The sequence below is a fragment of the Somniosus microcephalus genome, chromosome 12 (genome assembly GCF_052327205.1).
Source record: "Somniosus microcephalus isolate GS21.2 chromosome 12, FLI_Smic_1.0, whole genome shotgun sequence".
In the NCBI taxonomy this organism is placed as follows: Eukaryota; Metazoa; Chordata; class Chondrichthyes; order Squaliformes; family Somniosidae; genus Somniosus; species Somniosus microcephalus.
The window spans coordinates 49,119,004-49,142,751 of NC_140998.1; the positions used below are offsets into that span (position 1 = coordinate 49,119,004).

The following is a 23,748-nucleotide window of genomic DNA, read 5'->3' on the forward strand; positions in this document are numbered from 1 at the left end:
TTTTGCTTGATCAATCTATTTACATTGGGAAAGACAACAGCCCCCCCCCCCCCCCAATATGTTTTCATGGTTTGATCTAGAATGGTAAAATAAACCAATTGGCACAAAGCAATGCAGCCTACTCTTAATTCAATTTATTTGTTAATTCAAATTGAAATTGTGGGGAAAAACATCTCCTGTGCTGTTTTATTTAAGTTGCTCAATTCAAGTTTATTTTCAGCACAAGGTAGCCCTAAGGTTTACCTTTGGCATGTGTTGGCAAGTAACTGTAGCAGTGCCCTCAGCAGAGTTTGTCAGTGTACTTTTATTTAAATAATAAAGGGCCTGAAAGTTGACTTGCATGCCTAATAATGCCTTGATCAATATTATCGTGCATTTTCCTTCCTGTTTTTGCATTTTTTTCCTTTTCCCTTTGCTTTTTTTTCTTGACACCAAAACCACCTGGGCTGCATGATCTCACTCCAGCGTCAATTCCACATGCTGCAGTGAATATTAGTGGCGATGCGGGGGAGGTGCCTGAGGATTGGAAAGTGGCAAATGTGACCCCATTGTTCAAGAAAGGGTGTAAGGACAATCCTAGTACAGGCCGGTCGGTTTAACATCAGTGGTGGGTAAAGTTTTAGAAACAATAATCAAGGAAAAAATTAATGGGCACTTGGAGAGGTTTAAGCTAATTAAGGAGAGCCAACACGGATTTGTAAAAGGCAGATTGTGTTTGACTAATCTAATTGAATTTTTTGATGAAGTAAGAGGGAGGATTGATGAAGGGAATGCAGTGGATGTTGTCTACATGGACTTTTGGAAGGCATTTGACAAAGTACCACATAGAAGGCTGGTTAACAAAATTGAGCCTCATGGAATAGGTGCGTCAGTGGCAGCTTGGATAAGAAATTGGCTTAAGGATAGAAAACAGCGAGTTGTGGTAAATGGCTGTTTTTCAGACTGGAGGATGGTAGACAGTGGCGTTCCCCAAGGGTCAGCGCTGGGGCCACTGCTTTTTTTGATATATATAAATGACCTGGATATTGGAATACAGTAGAATTTCTAAATTTGCCGATGACACCAAACTTGGGGGTGTGGCAAACAGTGAGGATGATACCAATCGACTGCAACAGGACATAGAAAGGCTAGCAGAATGGGCAGACAAGTGGAAGATGGAATCTCACAGAAGTGTGAGGTGAAACATTTTGGCAGAAGGAACAGGGAGAGGCAATACACACTTAATGGCACAGTTTTAAAGAGTGCAGGGACAGAGGGACCTGGGAGTTAATGTGCACAGGTCCCTGAAGGTGGCAGGACGTATTGAGAGAGTGGTTAACAAAGCATATGGGATCTTGGGCTTCATAAATGGAGTGGAGATGCCGGTGTTGGACTGGGGTGGACAAATGTGATTTCAAATAAAACTGTTGGACTATAACCTGGTGTTGTGTGACTTCTTACATTCATAAATGGAGGTATTGAGTACAAAAGTAGAGAAGTTATTGCTGGACTTTTATCGAGCGCTGGTTTGGCCACAACTCAAGTATTGCGCCCAGTTCTGGTCACCACACTTTAGGAAGGATGTGAAGGCCCTTGAGAGGGTGCAGAGGAGATTTACCAGAATGGCTCTGGGGATGGGGGATCTTTGCTACAAGGACAGGTTGGAGAAGCTGGATTTGTTTTCATTAGAGCAAGGGAAGTTGAGGGGTGATTTGATAGAGGTGTACAAGATTATGACGGTTTTGGATAGGCTAGACGGGGAAAGGCCTTTCCCACTAGTTGATGGTACAAGGATTAGGGGATGCAGATTTAAGGTTTTGGGCAAGAGATACAAGGGGGACGTGAGGAAAAACTTTTTTACACAGCAAGTGGTGAGGACCTGGAACTCGCTGCTGATGGAAATGGTGGAAGCGGAGACATTCAATAGTTTCAAGGGGAGACTGGATAGGCACTTGAGGGAAATAAACTTGCAGGGCTACAGGGATAGAGCGGGTGTTGTATCTATGCTTTAATGCGTTCAATCAAGTATGTAGATACGTCGAATTAAATCAGTCAGGCAGACAGGCTTATAACTGCGATGTTCACTTTATTACGTAAAATGGCCGACTGCCGTTTTCCCGGGTAATTCCCATAATGCAATGCACATTACATTACCGTATTGACTGGTCAAACTCGCAATCAATACACGACTTCCCCCTTTTCCTTGGAAGCAAACTTGCAGTTTACAAACGGTTGCTTACAATAACACTGCATAACTTATTTGGTTTATAAACTTTTTACAAACTTGTGTCTTACCACACAACTAAATAATTCCCAGGTTTAAACATTTAACATCACCCATGCAGTTCTCGCACAGTTTATGTTGTGACATAATCACAGTCTTTGGGGTTTTCTTTTAACCCTTTGAGGTCTAGCTGTATTGGGTATGTCTGACATGTTGGTGTCAGTGGGTATTGCCTGTGTTACAGTGGTATGTGTGTCAGGGTCTACTATACTGTCCTCAGTCCCTTGTGTTTCCTCCTGCTCATGGAGTGTCTCCTTTGGTCCATTAGTTCTGTATTTCTTCACAAACGTAGTGTTTCTCGAGTAGCGTGCTCCGTCTGGAGATTCTACTACTACTTGACTCCCTGTTTTACTCAAAACTTTGTGGGGTGTGGCATTAAAAGGAATGGTGAACTTGTCCACTTTGTCCTGCTGTACCAGCACCATGTTGCCAACTTCCACCTCTGAGTATTGTGTTCTCCGCTGTTCATCTGCGTACAGTTTGGACTTGCCTTTTTGTTCTGCGTCCCGGTCACGTACTTCCATGTCTGCGCGCGACTCTGTGATGTCTGGCAGCTTTCCTCTCATTTTCCGTTTAAAGAGCAGCTCTGCCGGGCTCTTTCCTGTCGTGGCATGGTCAATGCTCCTGTACACAGTCTCACATTTTCTAAGTTCACGTTTCCAATCTAGTCCTTCTGACTGAGCAACTCTGATTCTCTTCATCAGCGATGCATTCTGGCGCTCGACTTCTCCGTTAGCCTGAGCCCATTTTGCTGTCGTTTTCAGGTGTTTGATCCCGTTGTTTTCACAGTATTCTTTGAATAATTCAGATCTGAATTGGGGACCATTATCAGATTTGCAGGTGATTGGCAAACCATGACAGCTGAAGATTGACTCTAAACTATCAATAACCTTCTCTGTTGTTGTGGAGGTCATAATGTCGTATTCATAGTAGCGACTATAATAATCAACTACCGCAAGAATGGAGTGGTTGGCTGGCAAGGGTCCCAGTAAGTCTATAGCTACATCCTGCCAGGGGCCCTCCGGTAATGGCGTTGGTCTCAACGGTTCAGGTGGGTCGGGTCTGGCTACTATCGGACAGCCGTGGCACGCTTTACAGTGTTTTTTCAGCAGCCTTGTCCATGCCAGGCCACCAAACCTTGGTTCTGAGATGTTGCTTTGTTCCAACTATTCCCAAGTGTCCTTCATGTGCTAACACCAGGGCTCGTGCGTGTAACACTGTGGGTAGCACGATGCGTGTTCCCCGAAGAACTAGGTACCCCACTACGCACAGCTCATTTGCAATTGCTGCATAAGCTTTACAGTTCTCAAAATGTCCGTTTGTGATTGCCTTCCGTACCTCAATCAGCTCTGGGTTGGTAGCAGAGGCTTCCTCCACCTCTCTAGTAGTGAGTGCTTTTGGTGTCGCACTCACAGCTACAAATCTCACGTATTCATCTGAGCCATGAGAATGTCTCTCCTGTTTTGCTGTCTCCCCCAGCAATCATGACAGTGGGTCTGCAATGTTTTGCTTGCCTGGAATGTGTATCACCGTAAAATTGTACGGCTGTAAACTACGACTTACATAGCATATTGGTACCTCTTGTCCCTGTTGGTCCTGAACTAGTACTGCACCTAAACCTACAGGCCTGGCATCTGCTATCACCTTGGTTGGTGTGTCCTTATCAAAATATGCTAAAGTGCCGGCTCTGGCCAACCTTTCCTTGAGTGCACTGAATGACTGACTGTCTCTGTTGTGATCCAAATTTAAATGGTGTGTCTTTTCTCGTCAGGCGCCGCAGTGGCTCTGATAGCATTGCAAACTGCGGGATGAATCTGCTACTGTACCTGACGAGTCCCAAGAAACTCTTCACCTCTGTAGCATTCTCTGGTTCCCGAGCTTCTGCCACCGCTCGCACTCTCTCTGCTGTTGGTCCGATGCCCTTTTCAGACAACAGGATTCCCATGAAAATCAATCGGTCCATGTTGAATTGGCACTTCTCTGAGTTTAGTGTCAGTCCACTTTCCATTAGTCTGGTCATGACAGCGTGCAGACGTCTGTCGTGCATTTCCTGGTCGTGTGCATGCACGATAATGTCGTCTGAGATGTTTTCAACACCCTCTTCCAGCTAAGGCATTAGCTATCTCGTGCTGATATTGCTCACTAGCTGAAGATGCACCGAATATCAGCCTCTTGTACCTGTATACTCCGTTATGTACTGCAAATGTTGTGATTTCTCGTGACTCGGGTCAGTTCTAGCTGGTGATAACCCCATTTCAGGTCTAGCTTACTAAACACCGTCGAGCCGTTCATACCTTGGAGTATCTCATCAACGGTGGGGATTGGATATCGTTCCCTCACTATTGCCTGGTTTGCTCGTCTCATGTCTAGGCATAACCTTACATCCTTATCCGCTTTTGGTGCAATAACCACAGGATTTACCCATGGGGTGGGACAAGTTACAGGTTCGATAATGTCCATGTCCCTCAATTGTTTTATTTTGGCCTCTACTGCCCCCCTTAAGTTGAATGGTATACGCCTGAGTGGCTGGGCCACAGGCTTCACTTGTGGGTCGATAGACAAACTGATCAGTTTTGTGTTCAGCCTTCCTACTCCCTGGAACACCTTTGGATACCGCTGTTCTAGTAGCTGTCTTACATCTACCACAGCTGAGACATCTGCGCCTATTTTTAAAACTCCCAGTTTCATGGCTGTCTCCCTTACTAGCAACGGCTCTCCATGGCCTTTAACCACAATGAACTCCGCCTGCTCAGTTCTCTTACCTATTGTAATCCCACATGTGAATACACCTTTAACTAACAGTGGTCAGCTAGAAGCATAAGAGAATAACTTTCTCTCTGTCTTCGGGGCATGTGATTGACACTTAATGTGTTCTGACTTTAATCCTTCCCACGTATTCTCATCTATCACATTACTAGTTGCACCCGAATCAATTAACATTCTCTAGGTTTACTTCCCCCCCCCCCCCCCCCACACAAAAGGTAAGTCTCTCTGTCACGTTATTTCCAGTAACAGCAAATGCAGTGTCATTTTGTTCCTCTACATTGTTCACAGTGTTTCTTTGTGCAGCATACTTTGGAGAAATGATCTTTTCCCTTGCACTTATGACACGTTTGTCCGCGTGCTGGGCATTTCCGATCTCTGCCCATGTGGTCTGTGTGTCCACATCTAACATTTCCTTTCGTTCCTATCACCATTTCCCTTTGGTTCCTCTGTCGAGCTTTTCGCATAATACCTTCTCTTCTGTGTAACACGACGAACAGTATCTGTCTCTGCCTTCTCTGTACATGACATGGCTGACATCTGCTCCTCGACGTTTTTACATTGTGAGGCCAATTGTAACGTGCGGGCGAGCGTTCGACCTTGCACTTCCTCTAGCAATTTCCTCCGCACATAGGCTGACGTGCACCTACTCAGGATAGCGTCTCTTATTTGATTATCTGCATCCCCCCGAAAAGCGCAGTCTTTAGCAGCCTGCCGCAAGCGAGTAGCAAATTGTTGCACAGTCTCACCTGTCTTCTGAGACAACTTATGAAAAGTCTGTCTAGCAAATGCTGCGTTGACCTGGGGCACGAAGTAGTGATTCAAAGTGCTAACCGCCGCCGTGTAGTCTGCTGGCTCTCCTGTGTCCGGTAGAGTCGAAAAGATATCCTGGACATCTGGTCCTGCTAGGTGTAGAAGTAGAGCTCTTCTCTGCTTTGTGGCACCTGTAGAGGTATTGTCGATAATGAGTCCTTTGCCGTCGGCATAAAGCTCAAAAGGCGTTAACCACCTCGTCCATCTTGGACCCAACGTGGCTGGCTCGGTGAAGCGTGCAAAATTTTGAATGCCGGTCTTCTCCATCCTAGCTAACTAAAACTTGGGCAACTACCTATCTAAAATGATTCCATTCGTTATCCTCGTCGTCAATGTTGTATCCATGCTTTAATGCGTTCAATCAAGCATGTAGATACGTCGACTTAAATCAGTCAGGCAGACAGGCTTATAACTGCGATGTTCACTTTATTGCGTAAAATGGCCAACTGCCATTTTCCCGGGTAATTCCCATAATGCAATGCACATTACATTACCGTATTGACTGGTGTCAAACTCGCAATCAATACACGACAGCGGGGGAATGGGACTGACTGGATTACTCTATAGAGAGCTGGCAAGGACTCGATGGGCCGAATGGCCTCCTTCGCCGTTATGACTCTGACTCGGACAGTTGCAATTAAAAAAAATTATTCATACTCTGGATATGGGCGTGGCTAACAAGACCAGCATTTATTGCCCATTCCTAGTTACCTTCGAGAAGGTGGTGGTGAGCTGCCACCTTGAACTGCTGCAGTACATTTGGTGAGGGTGCTCCCAAAGTGCTGTTGGATAGGGAGCTACAGGATTTTGACCAGCAACGATGAGGGAATGGAGATGGATGTCCAAGTCGGGAAGGCATGTGACTTGGACAGGAACTTGGAGGTGACGGTGTTCCCATGCACTTGCTGCCCTTGACCTTCTAAGTGGTGGAGGCTTGAGAGGTGCTTTCAAAGAAGCCGTGGTAAGTTGTTGCAGTGCATCCAGTAGATAGTATCCCTGCAGCCACAGTGGTGAATAGACTGGATATTTAAGCTGGTGGGTGGGGTACCAATCAAGCTCCCTGCTTTGTCCTGCACGGTGTCCAGCTTCTTGAGTATTGTTGCAGCTTTGCCTATCCAAACCGATCCTGCCCTCATAGATATCTGCCCCATTTCTCCCCTACTTTTTCCTTTCATACAAAATTCTCTTCAGACTATTTCCTTTTCTCTGTTTTGTTCTTTTCATATTTTTCAGTTTCTTGAAAAATATAATATTGAGCATGAAAACCTTTTTTGCTGAGGGGCAATGTGTTTGTATGTATTAATGTATAATATGTCTACCTGGTTATTATCTGTATGGCACTTCAGTACAAGAACTAAAAGAAAATCAATCAGCTATAGTTGATCTGAGATACTTGATCAACCATCTTGAAGTCAATCTTCAGAAAATGCTGAATATCAAAATAATGGTTAGCTTGGTGTTCAGAGTTTCCCATGTGCTACATACATTATTCTCAATAGTTGGACTATCTATTGAATTGTTTCCATGATCTTCTGTATCGGTCCGTTAACTGATTTTTCTAGTACTTAATACATGGAACTTTGTTGAATGACAGAGAAGCACAAAGATGCTATTGAAATAGCTGCAATCTTTTGAGCTGTAAACAGCGTGGGCCGGATTTTCCGACCCCCCCCCCCCCCCCCCCCCCGGGTAGGTAGGGGCCACGCAAGTGGTTTCAGGCATGCGAAGCAAAGCCGCACTTGCGATCTGTCAAGAATTCTCTTGACAGATCATCCGCATGCCCAAGAAAAGTGCCTCTGTGGGTGGAGAGTTACTGCCCACTGAGAGCCTGTCAAATTCTTACATAAGAGTTTTAAAAAATAGAAACATAAAATTTGGTCTCTAATTTATAAATAAAAAATACTCTTAAAGGTAAGTTTATTTTTAGCCCTGTAAAAACATTAAATTTTTTTCAAAAAATTAAATTTTTGTTTAAAATATTTAATTAAATGGCATAATTAATTTTAAATATGTAATTTTAAAAAATGTATTTAATGTTTGTGTTTTTAAATATCCCCATTTATACTTTTGACACAGTTCTGTCCGTACGGACCTGTCAAAAGTATGAAGGTGGATTCCCTTCTTTCATTGGTTCGCCTGGCCCACGTGATTCCAGGGGCGCTTGCGAACCGCTTGCGCCCCTGGGATACCTGGGCTCCTATGCATTTCGAAGAGGAGAGGCCCAGAATCGCAAGCCTCGGGATCTATGGAACCAGCAGGTAAGCTCGTAGATTTTTTTTCCCGATTGCAGACATCCGCCCGCAGGAAGCCTCCAATCGGAAATTCAGGGCCAAAACGTTTTTCGTCAGCTCATAAATCTCTTTTAAAGTGTGTTGGGAAGGGGTTGAGAGGAGAGAATTCAACATATAATTTAGTACTCTATTTTGTTATAGGTTTCTTTCAATATATTTAGGACTCTTCCACCTTCGGACACTTCAGAGTTTGATCCAGAAGAAGATGAGCCAACGTTGGAAGCATCCTGGCCTCATTTGCAGGTGAACTCTGGTTAATATAGCTGGTTGATATGGTTTAGTTATTAGATGTGCAGTTTGGCCATCTCTGTTGTACTCTGCATTTCAAATGCAAGGTTAATGGATAGAGTTTATGTTTCAGATCTCCCAAAATCTGGATCCATTAGATCTGAAATTTGAATTTAATCCTTTCCACTAGAACAAACTTATTAAGGATTGCACACACCGGCAATCAGCATTAAACATCTTTTTTTAAATTTGTTCATGGGATGTGGGTCATACTGGCAGTATTTATTGTCCATCCCTAGCTGCTCTGAGGGCACGAAGAGTCAACCACACTGTGGGACTGAGGGTCACATATAGGCCAGGCCAGGTATGGGTGGCAGGCCCCTTCCCTAAAGGACATATGTAAACCAGCTGGATTTCTTTGAAAATCCAAAAAACTTTCATGGTTATTTTATCTGGTACTAGCCTACAAATTAACATGTTACTGAATTCAGTTTCTCAACTTGCCAGGATGGAATTTAAACTTACCACCATTGGATTGCTGGTCCATTACCATCACCACTAGGTTACCTTACCCCATAGACTTTATATCCCCTTCAATTTTTTTCAAAACCATCCTGTTCAACCTCAAGTTTAACATTGATTCAGGTGATCTGAACAATCACTTTTTTAAATCACTTTTGATACAATTTCAATATTGTCTGCTTTTGCCACCAATATTAATTGAAAAAATTTGAAAGCATTATCGTTTTCTTCATCCTATAATCCGTGTCTACTAGAGTGAGTTTTATCTTGGGAATAGGTAATAAAACTGACCATCTTATAGAAATAAGAAATGATTTGTTGCTTTAAATTTCTGAGTTAATAATCACGTTAGGTTATGAACAGCACAAAGACTTGAAAGAAAAATTAGAACGGCAGCGTTCCACTTTGCTGAAAAATTAGTAACGATAAACTTATTTGTTCAAAGGCATTACTCTTGTGTTAATATAATCACTTCAAAAATGAACTTTATTTGTAACTTTGTATTCTAATTCTGATTGATTAATTCATCAGTTGTTCCTCTCCACCGTTTCAAAAAACTCAATTCTGGTCTGAAATTGGTGGCGGCAAGTCTCTTTTCTCCCCCCCCCCCCCCCCCCTCCCCCCCTGTATCTGCATTGCTTGTTGAGGCAGTCCATTTTAAAATGTGGACATTGAACCACAAGTTTTATGACCTAGTGAAAATGGCTCATCAGTGGCATGAGAATCTCGCTGTTCTCTCAATATAATCCTGAAGAGATCTGGCAAAGTAAAAGTCCTTTGTGATCAGCTTTCTTGCATGCATTACATAGCTGGTCACACACATGTCAGTTGCAACAAGGCTTGCTCACATGAAATGACAGCACATATACTATGGAAAATGTTGCTCTCAGACTGAAATTGTCCGCTTTTATATATTTTTTTCCCTGTCCTGAACCTGGGGAGACGCAAGCTAAATAAGCTTCCAATACCCAACCACACAGTAGCAAGCTACAGGGACAAGTACGATTAGGGATGGAATACGCTGTGGTAGTTGGAGGGTAAGTGTAGTCTGTGAAAGATAGACAGCCAGCATTGAATGCTGGAACTGGGGGAATGGTTAGCTAGTCTGTATTTTTGCTTGATTACTCTTGGGTGTTCAAGGAGATCAAATTGAGGATGAAGTCTATAATGAAGTAGAGTATGGATTGTCTGTTGTTGGAGGGGTCAAATGGCCTTTTATATTCTGTGCTTTCTAATGTTCTTGATAAATAATCAAGCTTTGTCTAAACCAGTTCACCTCATATGGTTTGAATTTTCCATCATCAGTTACTTTGCTGTATGCAAATTGTGTTCCTTATTTGTTTATCCAGGTTAATTAGGATAGGCCCATCATCCAGCGAGGGTAAACCACTGGGACAGTGGCCCTTCAAGAGTGGTTGCAGGAGTATGTCCTCCTGCTCCTATAGTATATAAAAGCTGTGGCTCAGACTATTTCTCAGTTCCCTTTTCCTCGCATCCTGAGCAATGTCCCACTGTTGCTCTGCCAGGAGGGAAAAGTTCAAAAGTGTTCTCTGCTTCAGAATTGATTATCATTTATTCAACCTTCACATACAGATAGGAATTGCGAGCATAACTTTGTTTTGATCATGACCTTTATTTCACCTGTATCGCAATATGATGCATCTTTCACTAAAGCACTGAGCTCTTCATTTGTGTGGGTGCGTATAGGTTTTTCTACCCACATTACCCAACATTCTTTTTGGTGGGGGGAGAAATTTGGAAATCAGCAAGAAGTGATTAGTGAAAGCAGGACCCTTTCAAACCTGACCTTTGTGCTGATAGTTTTCCATTTAGATGTGAATAAGTGTTTTTACCTTTTTGTAATTTAACTTTTTTTATTATCTATTGCAGCTTGTATATGAATTCTTCATTCGATTTTTGGAGAGTCCAAGAATTCCAAACCCAGCATTGCAAAAAATATGTAGATCAGAAATTTATATTGCAGGTGCGTATATGCTGTTCTTTTGAATAGATAAATAATGAATAGTGTATTGCCTTTACTTATTGTAACCAACTGTTCATGAAGCTTAAGGTATAGAGCAGTTTAGCAGTATACTCTGGCAATATATTTATAAATTTGGGTATAGGTGATCTGTTGACTACCCTTTGAAACACTTTTTTTGTAAACTTTGTCCATTGATTTCTCTAAGGTTTGCATTGACCAGTGCAAGTGCTTTTATTATCAATAAATGTATAACTTGTACAGTCAGTCTGAATAGTTATAAGACTACCATGAATCTTGATGAATTATGGTTTATCAGTTTGACATTAACAGTTCTGTGTATGTCTTCCCTGAATTTATCTGATCTGTTCTGAGTTTAATATTTGTATTCAAATTTATTACAACTTTCAAGTGCTCACAAAAAATTCTAAAATAATGCACTATTTGTTTTTGGGCTGAACAATTTAAGGTAAGATTGAAGGTAGTTAATGCAGAGGTTTCTAATTGTACAAAACTCCAATTAGATGACCTGTTTCTCGTTCCATCATTGCATGGAAAGAATTTATTCAAAAGACTAATATCCTCTGACCCAGCACATTGGATTCTCCAGATGGATCTATGTTTCAAACTGGCATCTGAAAAATTTGCACACAAAATCTTCTCGAAAGAAACTCTTTTTGGTCTAGTTGGATCTTCTAGTTTGTGATGGGGCTGGATAGTTATGAATTCACTGCTGCTCAGGATACTCATGTAGCTAAGATTTAAGTTCACTGATGTATTGATATGTGCCAGAGGGAATCAAGAGAGCGAGGGCTCATCGGCGGGAGAGGTCATCGGCTCGAGGTGGGGGGGGGGGGGGGGGCGGGAGAAGAGAGAGGGGGGCCAGGAACTCGAGGTGGGGGGGTGTGGTAAGAGTACGGAGAGCACAGTGGGGATGGGGGAAGAACGTGATCCTGGTCTAAATGGGGTGGGGAGTGAGCGAGAGAACGTGATCCAGATGGTAAGACGGATCACGTTCAGTCCAATGATGAGGTTGGAAGGACGAAATCCGGAAGTCACTACACTCTCACTATTCACTTCATACCCAATAAACCTGTTGACAATCTGTGACCCACACGCAATGTCCCATCCAAGGGTGGGGGGGTGGTGGTAAGGTCAGGAACTTGTTTGGGGGGGGGGGGGGGTGGGGGGAGGAACTTGGGCATAGCTGATTACCTGACCATGGTAAAGGATAACAAACTGAGAAGAATCTTGACAAGGTACAGACTTAGCGAACATAGCCTAGCGATCGAAAAAGGCAGACACAGGCAGACCAGGCTGCCAAGAGAAGACAGGATATGCTCTCACTGCAGTCAGGGAGTAGTTGAGACAGAGATGCACTTCCTCACAGCCTGTGGAAAATATCAGGGCATCAGAGAGAATTTCTATCAAAAATTCTCACAAATATGCCCTGAATTCAGAAATCTGACTGACAACCAAAAACTCCCATTCCTACTGGGGGAGGAGAGAAGCTGTGTAACACTGGCGGCACACTATGTTACAGCTTGCCATGAACAGAGGGACAACCAGTAAACTAAGACAAGAGTATATATAAACAAGGCGAAAATATATTTATAAACTCAGGGATATACCTGTTTATACACTGTATGAATGGAACCGCGTTTGTGTTCAACCATAAATGTATTTTGATGCTTTGGCAACATAAGATGTACCTTATCATGCCAATAAAGTGAATTGTATTGTATTGTATTGGGAGAGGTCAGGAACTTGGGCGGGGAGTATGGTGGGGGCGTAGGTCAGGAACTTGGGTGTGGGGGTAGTGGGGCAAGGAGGTCAGGAACTTGGGCGGTGGGGGCAGGAACTTGGAGGGGGGAGGGGAGAAGGTCATGAATCCGGGGGGGGGGGGGGGGGGAAGGAACTTGGGCAGAGGGAGAGGTCAGGAACTTGGGCGGGGGTGTAGGTCAGGAACTTGGGCATGGGGGTAGTGGGGCGAGGAGGAGGTCAGGAACTTGGGCGGTGGGGGCAGGAACTTGTTTGGGAGGGTGGGAGAAGGTCTTAACCCGCAAGGGTGAGCTCTGTCTGTTCCAAGCGAGCTCTGTTCTGTCTGGAGCCTGGCAGTCAGAATGGATCGAATTACACTTTGCAAAGTTATTGATTACGTAGGCAGGGAGGATCTAATTCCACACTCCAGAGAAACTGCTGGGTGTGTCTTGTCCTCCATGGGGACCATTCGGAGCTTTTGGTGTTGTGAATAAACATGTTTTTAAAGAAATTATTCCATCAAAATTGGATTTCCACACCATGCCATACTTAGCTGCTTTTTGGGTCAAGAGTTCTTTGCTGACCTGCCACTGATCACTCGTCCAGTGTGTCACTGCAGTGCCCAGGATCTGGTAATATCTACCTAAGCAAATTTCAAAAGTGTCAAAACCTTAATGATGTACAATGTTTGCTCCCACAGTTTAATTATAGGACAAGAAATTGTATGGTAATATATAATGTGATTTGAACAGCAGTGATGTCAATATTTGTTTCACTGCATATTATAGGGGAATGCTATTTTTTGCATAATACAAACATTTCAGTGTGCAAGCTACTGAATTGAAAATTAACCAAAATATTTTGATCAGTGAAATATTCTGCCAGTATAGTCTTGAGATTAGTTCCTTTTGCAACCTATATGTTTAAATGAATTAAAATTCCATTATTAAACTTCTGAACAACATCACAGATCAAGCATGTTTGCAGTTATTACAAGGCCTTTGTTGTTGAACTTTTATGATATGGAATTGAACGTATGGTGACATGCAAAGAATTAAGAAGCCAAGCTCCGTAGAGTTTGTGATCTCGGCAAGAGCTTTACAGCAAAGTTGAAGTGTGATATTTCTGGTACTTTGCAGCTTTTGGAGCTGTTCAACAGTGAAGATCCCCGGGAACGAGACTACCTGAAGACTGTTTTGCACAGAATTTATGGAAAGTTTCTTGGACTTAGAGCATTTATCCGGAAGCAAATTAACAATATTTTTCTACAGTAAGTGTGTAGGGATTACCTGCTGTGTCAAAAGGTTGCTTCAAAAGTAGTTAAGCATTATGTTCAAGTATTTTTTGGGGGGGAAGGGGTGGAGGGTGAGGGGTTAAGGAGAGGAATATTGGGATGCTGTCTATTCCTCAACACTAATTTAAGATCACAGTGACCAGTGACAGACTTTTCCCCCACCAAATTTAACTGCCTTATGCATAGCTCATAGTGGCCAGACAAGGAATGCAATCCAGGATGCTTGCCATGAGGAAAATTGTAATGGGATATGGTTACAGAAGCTTTCAATAACTTAATGGACCAGCAACACTCTAAGGGAATTGGGACTGATTGAGATTGACCCTTGCCTTAACTGTGTCACTGCCAGGAAAACTAATTGGGGCATTTTTGCAGATTGAATTGATCCCTAAGTTTGAATAACCTTGTGCTGCCCTGAACCTTCTGTAAAAGGTCCTTGGGGAACTGGCATCTCCTGGGTTTGTATAGAAGCTGTTTCCAATCTGGCCTGTGGCAATTTAGTCAGATTGAATTTTTTAAAATCCTTGATTAAATGTAATTTTGATGCAAACTTTTTCTAAGTTCTCTTTTTTTAAAGTGTCATTATTGAAGTTTTTAAGAGTTTTATTTTCAAAAATCTATCAAATATATTCTTGGATTTGAGGGAAGAGAGAGACCTATGCTAGCAATGCTGCAAGGAAGGAGTTTTAACCAGTAGTTTCCAAATTGAACAAGACTCTCTCTGGCCATCTTTTATCCCTTACCACCTACATCCTGCTACCCTTTATGAACCTCATTTCCTTCTGCATCTACCCCTGGGGGAAAAAAAAGCTCCCCCCACCCCCTCCCACGAAATTGTTTACTGTGGTACACTCTAACTCCCACTGCCTAGTCTTTAGCTCTCCAGCCTCTGATGTGCTCTACCATTCCCTCTGCTATTGTCCCCAGTAAAACATTCATCTTCTATCTCTGTTGTCCCTTCTTTGTTCCCTTTGGTCCAAAGCTGCAAATTTTGAACAAACCTGATGCACAGCTGGCTTAAGATCTGGCTCAACCACATCAAGCTCTATTGGGCCTTGCTCTCCCCTGCCAAAGCTGCCCACTACTGTAGGGTCATCTTGGAGGACAAAGATAACCCCAAGCTCCGTTTCTGTATTGCCAACTGTCTACTTAAACCCCTCTCCCCTGCGTTTTCCCCCTGACCACTAACAAGTGCAAGGTGCTACTGGACTTTTTTGCCACCAAGTTGGAGACCATCATTCCATTGCCTCTGCTGCTTCCCTACCCTTCCCCTCATCCTTTAAGACAAACAACAATAACTTGCATTTATATAGTGCCTTTAACATAGGAAAAGGAGCTTCATGAGCATAATCAGACTGAAATTGACACCAAGCCAAAGGAGAAGCTAAAAGCTTGGTTAAAGAGGTAGGTTTTAAGGAGAGTCTTAAAGGAGAAGGGCGAGCTGGAGAGGCGGAGGTTTAGGAAAGAAATTCCAGAACTTAAGGCCTATACGGCTGAAGGCACGTGTCAATGGTGGAAGGAAGGGAATGGGGGATGAACAAGAGGCCGGATTTGGAGGAACTCAAATTATTTGGAGGGTTGTAGGGCTGAGGAGGTAACCGAGATGGGGAGGGACTCTTTTTTTTGCTTGACAATTTTCTCAGATAGAGCAGTGAGTCAGGTGTAACAAAATTTGGTATGTTGGTCACACCAGTGTTAAAAATCACATCTTTGACATTTATGTTGGGTAGCCAGCCAGCAGAACATTGATTGTATCAACATCCTGCAGGTAACTTCAGGTTCCAATTTGTTATTTAACAATATTAATATAGTGTCTTTAAATTTAAATTTTTTGCTAATATTTGCACATTGATATTACAAGTTTCGATGTTCTACATTATTTCCCCCTCGTTCTTTCCAATAAAATGCAAGTGTCGCTTGCTGTTTAAGCCCGTGTGGTTAACTTCAGTTCTCTTTGCAGATTTGTTTATGAAACCGAACATTTTAATGGTGTAGCAGAGCTTCTGGAAATATTAGGAAGGTAAGCAGCCACATTATGTTTCTCATTTTTCTTCACCTCTCCTGAAGTTGTTGAATCAAGCTGGGTTACAATTGCTTAGCATTCTGGTGCCTCTCCCAAGTGGCTGTTGTTTATGTCTGAGTCAAAGCAAGAAGTCATAGAGTCATAGATAAAGTCCCACACAGGAGACTGGTCAAGAAGGTAAGAGCCCATGGAATCCAGGGTGCCTTGGCAGATTGGATACAAAACTGGCTTAGTGGCAGAAGGCAGAGGGTGATGGTCGAAGGTTGTTTTTGTGACTGGAAGCCTGTGGCCAGTGGGGTACCACAGGGATCAGTGCTGGGTCCCTTGCTGTTTGTGGTCTACATTAATGACTTGGATATGAATGTAAAAGGTATGATCAGTAAGTTTGCGGATGATACAAAAATTGGTAGGGTGGTAAATAGCGAGGAGGGTAGTCTCAGTCTGCAGGACGATATAGATGGGTTGGTCAGATGGGCGGAACAGTGGTAAATGGAATTTAACCTGGAAAAGTGCGAGGTGATGCACTTTGGGGGGACTAACAAGGCAAGGGAATACACAATGAATGGTAAGACCCTAGGCAAGACGGAGGGTCAGAGGGATCTGGGTGTGCAAGTACACAGATCCCTGAAGGCGGCGGAACAGGTGGATAAGGTGGTAAAAAAGGCATATGGGATACTTGCCTTCATTAGCCGAGGCATAGAATATAAGAGCAAGGAGGTTATGATGGAGCTGTATAAAACACTGGTTAGGCCACAGCTGGAATACTGTGTGCAGTTCTGGTCGCCACACTACAGGAAGGATGTGATCGCGTTAGAGAGGGTGCAGAGGAGGTTCACCAGGATGTTACCAGGGCTGGAGCGCTTCAGCTATGAGGAGAGACTGGGCAGATTGGGTTTGTTTTCCTTGGAGCTGAGGGGGGACATGATTGAGGTGTACAAAATTATGAGGGGCATAGATAGGATGGATACTAAGGAGCTTTTTCCCTTAGTAGAAGGGTCAATAACTAGGGGGCATAGATTCAAGGTAAAGGGCGGGAGGTTTAGAGGGGATTTGAGAGAGAACTTTTTCACCCAGAGGGTGGTTGGAGTCTGGAACTCGCTGCCTGAAAGGGTTGTGGAGGCAGGAACCCTCACAACATTTAAGAAGCATTTGGATGAGCACTTGAAATGCCATAACATACAAGGCTACGGACCAAATGCTGGAATATGGGATTAGATTAGACAGGGCTTGATGGCCGGCGCGGACACGATGGGCCGAAGGGCCTCTATCCGTGCTGTATAACTCTATGACTCTGACAGTATTGATAGTTAAGATGAGCTTTTTGCAATCTGATATGGTATTTTCCTTACTAGCCATGAAAGGCAGCCTTGAAAAATTAATATTGTTGTTTGTTTCCGAATCCAAAGGTTCAAATTCTGCCACACTTGCTGGTCACAGAGTTACATGTACCGTAACTCCTAGGTGTAATAAATTGGGATAAATTAAGTGTAGATGGGAGTCCTCTTGTTAATTTGGAGGCGAGACCGGCATTTAGGCTTATAAAATTTGATGACCAAATGCCTGATGTGCTTAAAAATATTAACATTGAGCCTCATGTACAAGATAGTCACTTTGATAATTGGAGCCGTTTCTTTTTTTAATATAGATCCTTTGTATAAAGTTCCCAGAAGATGAGCATTATATTAGTATGTAAGGCTGCAGTATTAGGTGGATAATTTTTCCTTTTTTTCTGTTGACAGTATAATAAATGGGTTTGCATTGCCTCTGAAGGCCGAACACAAACAATTTCTGGTTAAGGTGCTGCTCCCGTTACATACTGTGAGGAGTTTATCACTTTTCCATGCACAGGTAAGAATTGTGCTTGATCTATTTATATTATAATTTTCTTATACCTCAATTATTCAGCATCCACATATAGATAGATGGTTGCTCTCATCCACAGGAGAAAATCACCATGGATACCATCCATTTGAGAACTTTGCACCATATATGTTAGACATTACACTGTATGTTAAGCCTTCATATTGGGATACAGCTTTAATTCTTTTCTGCTGTCAAAGACCACAAATCAAATGTTATTCCAAATAGAGGTGTGGGGGGGGGTTCATGAAATATGACCATTTATCAATTCTTACTGACAATCCATAATTATCTTCAATCTGTTTTAGTTCTCAACAGATTTTGTAGCTTTTTGCAAAGTTTGGCAGCATTCTCCAACACTAAAGCTTAATCACTTATGTAATCTTTAGTAGCATCGTGTCTGGTTGGTTCAATCCTATTTGACTCTGGTCATTTACAATAAATCTGGGTCTATTGTGGATTTTTTCCAGTGATCAGCTTCCACAACATTTAATCTTTGCTGTTTACCATGGTCTCATGACTTTTCAAAGTGTATTGCCTGTTTGGAAATCAGCATGGGGTTCATTTGGGCTGTTATTCTGGGATGTCAGAACTTGATTCCTTTAGAAAATAAATATGTTGTGGAGAATGTTCCCAGGAACACTCCAGAATAGATACTTATGTGGGGAAAAGGTGCCATGATTCCTGTTGAGTTCCACACAACCTCTTCTGTCAATGATGGAGCCGGGCAACCTTTAGATTCCATTGTAGCAACTTTGGAATGGTTAGATGCTGGTCCTTTATAAGTTTTTGGCTAACATTCAGGTTATTCAGTCGTTTTCATCAGCACAGTCTTTGCAGTCACCCTGTGTTCAGCTCTATTGTCAATCCAGGTCTAATCTGAGATTGAGACCCAGCAAGAAGGTTGACCACTGCATCCTGCCTGCATTTTATAAAAGACAAATCAAGGCATTGGTTGAGGAGATTCCCATAATAGACCACCTCCACTCTTTTTATGGCACTGCCCTAGAAAGTTGACCCATAGAGTTCGCTCTAGAACTATCTAGAGCAACTTTGACTTGGGATATGAATAGTGTGTTTGAACAATGTACTCAAGACCCTTGTGTACTTTTCTCAATTTTCAAATTGACAATTTTTCTATAAATGGTAAGAAATAGGGAGGGACTACTTATGAGCTGTCTAAGATGACATGTGCTGCTGACTAAATATATATCTTATTTGATAAGTACATTGTTTAAATAATATGTAATTACATTTTAAAGATGAACTAAACCAGAGTGATGAAGTAACTTGTGAAATGCTTTAGGATGTTTTGCTATATTGAAGGCACTATAAAAGTGCAAGTTTTCATTTCCATTATTCTCCCATTACTGTGAGTATTTTGCATTGGTGCATGTACTCTGACCAGATAATTTTATGCTCATTAATTAGGTCACTGGCATTGTCAAAATATTTACCGGCAGAGGTGATCATATGAGGTTGTGACTGATGTACATTGTTCGGGCAGAGTATAGGAAGTTTTACTTTGCACCCTATCTAGGAGTGATTGATGTTGACTTTCAGTGCCTGTACTGGAAAAAACACTTATTTTTCCCAGCACTGAGACTCCTCAACTTACTGAACACAAAAATGAATCTCCTCCAAAACAACAACTTGTATTTATATAGCACCTTTAACGTAGTAAAATGTCCCATGGTACTGCACAGGAGTATTTTAAGACACAAAATTTGACACTGAGCCACAAGGATAAATTAGGGCAGGTGACCAAAAACTTGGTCAAAGAGGTAGGCTTTAAGGAGGAAAGAGAGGTAATGAAGTGGAGAGGTTTAGGGAGGGAATTCCAGAGCTTAGGGCCTAGGCAACAGAAGGCACGGACACCAAAGGTTGAGTGATTATAATCAGGGATGCTCGAGGGCAGAATTAGAGGAGTGCAGCTATCACGGGGGAGGGGGGGGTGGTTGTGGGGCTGGAGGAGATTACAGAGGTAGGAAGGGGTGAGGCCATGGAGGGATTTGAAAACAAGGATGAGAATTTTGAAATCGAGGCGCTACTTAACCGGGAGCCAATGTAGGTCAGCGAGCACAGGGGAGATGGGCGAACGGGACTTGATGAGAGTTAGGACACGGGCAGCTGAGTTTTGGATAACCTCAAGTTTACGTAGGGTGGAATGTGGGAGGCCAGCAAGGAGTGCATTGGAATAGTCAAGTCTAGAGGTAACAAAGGCATGAAAACACCTTGGGTAAATTATTTAATCTAAGTTCCACATGACCTTTATATTAATTGAAGGAAAATGGTGAAGTAGTGTCAGAAAATGCCAGAAATGCACAGTAGCTCTGTTATTATCTCAAGTGATGAGACGGGTTAACATTTCATGTGTGGACACTTAATCATAATTGCAAGCTCTGGCAAAGAGTGTAGACTCAAATTATCCTGTCTTCTCTTCAGATGCTGTTGGACCTGATGTATTTCCAGCACTTTCAGTTTTTATTTCAGATTTGTAGCCTTTTCATTATTTTCCTTTTTAATGGTGATGCAGGGGCATGTTATACAGGGTCTTTGTTCATAATGAGAACCTCTCTGCCTCTCCATCACCACCTCCTCAAGACTCACCTCTTTAACCAAGCTTTTAGTCACCCCTCCTAATATCTCCTCCTTTGGCTGGACATTGAACTCTGTCCGCTTCTGTGAAGCACCTTGCGATGTTTTTTCTACATTAAAGGTGCTGTAGAGATGCAAGTTGTTCTTGAGTATGGGTAAGTAGCTTAGATAAGTAAGTGCAGACTGTTCTTGCCAAAGGGATGAGAAGACATTTTTACAGTACATTGAAATAACTATTAATGGATGGTTTCTGTGCATAATAAAGCGTGATGTATTTTTGATATTGTATGTCTTTCAAATTTAATTAAATGCTGTTCTATTACACCATGGAGGAGTTTTGGAGGAAAAATGCATCATTTACAGTTTTCATCATTCTTGTATCATTGGAATTTAGATTTTTTTTCAAATCTCATTGCTGGATATATTTGAATACAGTCTGCTTGTTTTAGCTATCTAACAGCATACTGTAGGAGTGGGAAATGGTGGTAGAGTTGATGACGCAAACCTTTCCACATACTAATTAACTCTTGGTATCCTCTGTTTACAAAATTGAGTAGGTGGAATATTTAAACTTAGACACAGTGAATTAATTATACTTTCCCAAATAAGCCAAACCTAAAGCAGTGTAGTACTAAACTCTCATTCAAGGGACCAGTTTGAAATGTATCCTCAACTGACATTTAACATAAGGTTGTAATTCTTAATTGGGGTTTGTACTTGGAGAACTTTGAGAATCATTATGCTCAATAGATAGACATTTCTTGTTAGTTGATGAAGTGGAATTGATGACAGCTGTGGGAAAGTCTGTTGAGGAAACAAAGTAACTGATGATTGAATGCAGTACTAAGGAGCCTAAAAAGAGAGACTTGCATTTCTATAGCACCTTTCATGACCTCGGGAGGTCCCAAAGTGCTTTACAGCCAATGAAGTACTTTTGAAGTATAGTCACTGTTGTAATGTAGGAAAAATGGCAGCCAGTTTGCGCACAGCAAGCTCCCACAAACCACAATATGACAATGACGATCTGTTTTAGTAATAAAGGAGAAAATAAGTTTATAAATGTTTCCTAATTCTATAAGTAAAGGATACTACACTAGTTTTAGTAGAACACTGTATTCAAATGAATGGATTAAACTACGTAACATGAGTGTCTTCTGTTCAGTTAGGAGCACAAGTTGCTGAAACATATCAGACGTGGACCCAATTAGTGTTCTGTTTATAGAACAGAGAATGTTAAAGTTTCATAGATATTAGTAAAGGGTGGGAGAAAAAAGGAAATGGAACTTTAAAAAATATATATATTTATGTGGCTTCATGGAGGATTACTATAGTTGTGTGCAGTGATTTTTACTTCTAGCTTGAATCAGAGTTCTTTTCTTAAGCCTGGCCATTACAAGGGTTGTGAAGTAGTATATTTTTTGGGAAATTTTGAAATTAATTTTTAACTTTATTGAAGTGTAGTGGTATGCTTGAGTTCTTTTTTCCAGCGGATCAAATTTTGATTCTGAAAAAAAGAGCGTATCATGGTCATATAGCCACTGTCATTTTATCTGTGACCGCTCAGCAGTGTTATCATGCTGCCATTGTATAAATGGCCTTTTGGTGATGTTATTACACTGCCAATATCTCAGTACATAAGAATTTATGTGCTAAATTTCGATAGTATACACAAGGAGCTGGTACACGGGGATCACACTCTTTTATGGCCCAAAGTACAGCAGTACCTATTGTAGAAGCTTCTTTAAACTGCCCGAAGGTCCAGTGTGTTTTAAGTTGTCGGTGCATGCAGTACTACTGAAATAAACACTAAAATGCAATATTATCTATGAATTACTAAAATGAGTACTTAAATGTAATTTTAATTAAAAAGAACCTTAGTTATGCTTGACTCTGCCTCTTTTTGTTCTATCCCATTCCCTATCTGCCCTATTTTTAATATTTGCTTACATTTTTCCTACATAATCTAACTATTAATTGTTTCTGATCCTTTTGTAATTTCTAAGTCTTTTTAACTTTTTCCTTCTGGCTCCAACCAGCCATTTTGGAGATGGGAAGAGTTTTAAAAAAAAAGGGTTTCCATTGACTTGTTTTAATAATCAACTGTTTAGGCAGTTGTAGGCCCATAATTTAATAATGGATCTAGTTGCCTTTAGTATGCAATGATGAATCTTTGATTTCCTTATGACTACTTAAAAACAAGTGGCTCTGCCAGTGAGTTGATGCATTAGCACACTGGAAATCAACAGCACTTTTATGAGTAAACATTTGCAGCTCTCAAGGGTTAATACTGAAAGAGTTTGGCATATAGTGTAGGGCGCAATGACCGACACAAAGTACTGATTTAGGAACTATAAATTTTGCTTGAAGTAAAGCATTGATTTCTATCTTTTCATTTACTTGAGTGAATTCTCTGGTTGAATTGCCTTACTGTAGTTTTGTGTAATTGCCGATCAGTGATGCTTGCTGGGTTATGTTCTATGTTGATTTATGTTTTGCTCAAATTAATTGACCTTGAAAACATTGTGTGTAGATACAATCTTGGTGGTCTTAGCAATTTGTCAGCTAATTTCTTGCAGATGCAAAGCAATATATCAAGTAATTAATGATTCTTTAACACTTATCTGTCTTGGGCATTCATCTTCTCAATTAACTTCATATAACCAGTGCTGTAATTTTTTCATTTGTCATGCACGTGTTTCCATTCATAATGCAGTAATATGTGCAGTAATGCAGTAAGTGACGAGTAATGTTTGAAATATATTTAGTGGAAGCAATACCAATTGCAAAAAGGAAACTTCAATCGTACTGTGAATGTAGAATGTTAGTCCATAGTAATCGGAGGAAAAGAAAGATGTGGGTGTGATTGGCAGTTCATTTAAAGTATCCATCCAATCAGTATAAAAGTGCTATCAACAAAGCTGATATACTAGATTGATAGATCTGATACTACCATTTGATATAAATTAAAACATGTTATTTAAATCCTTCACAATATTGAGAAAGCCAGAGATTAAATGGAAAAAAACAAACTGCTGAATGTTGGAAATCTGAAATGAACCTGGAAACTGCTGGAAATAAGCAGTCAATTGGCATCTGAAGGGTTAACATTTTGGGTGTGGGCTTTGTCAGAACTATGTGCAGTAATGCAGTAAGTGACGAGTAATGTTTGAAATATATTTAGTGGAAGCAATACCAATTGCAAAAAGGAAACTTCAATCGTACTGTGAATGTAGAATGTTAGTCCATAGCAATCGGAGGAAAAGAAAGATGTGGGTGTGATTGGCAGTTCATTTAAAGTATCCATCCAATCAGTATAAAAGTGCTATCAACAAAGCTGATATACTAGATTGA

The 23,748-nt window shown here is 41.5% G+C and overlaps 1 protein-coding gene across 1 annotated transcript in view; it reads left to right on the forward strand.

The window, feature by feature from the left end:
- The window catches only part of ppp2r5eb (protein phosphatase 2, regulatory subunit B', epsilon isoform b), a 123,429-nt gene that overhangs the window by 67,724 nt on the left and 31,957 nt on the right, over positions 1-23,748 (forward strand). Inside the window, 6 exon segments of the mRNA XM_086002820.1 lie at positions 8,272-8,373; positions 10,771-10,806; positions 10,808-10,864; positions 13,762-13,892; positions 15,877-15,936; positions 17,679-17,787. Coding sequence (XP_085858946.1) covers positions 8,272-8,373; positions 10,771-10,806; positions 10,808-10,864; positions 13,762-13,892; positions 15,877-15,936; positions 17,679-17,787 — 495 coding nt within the window.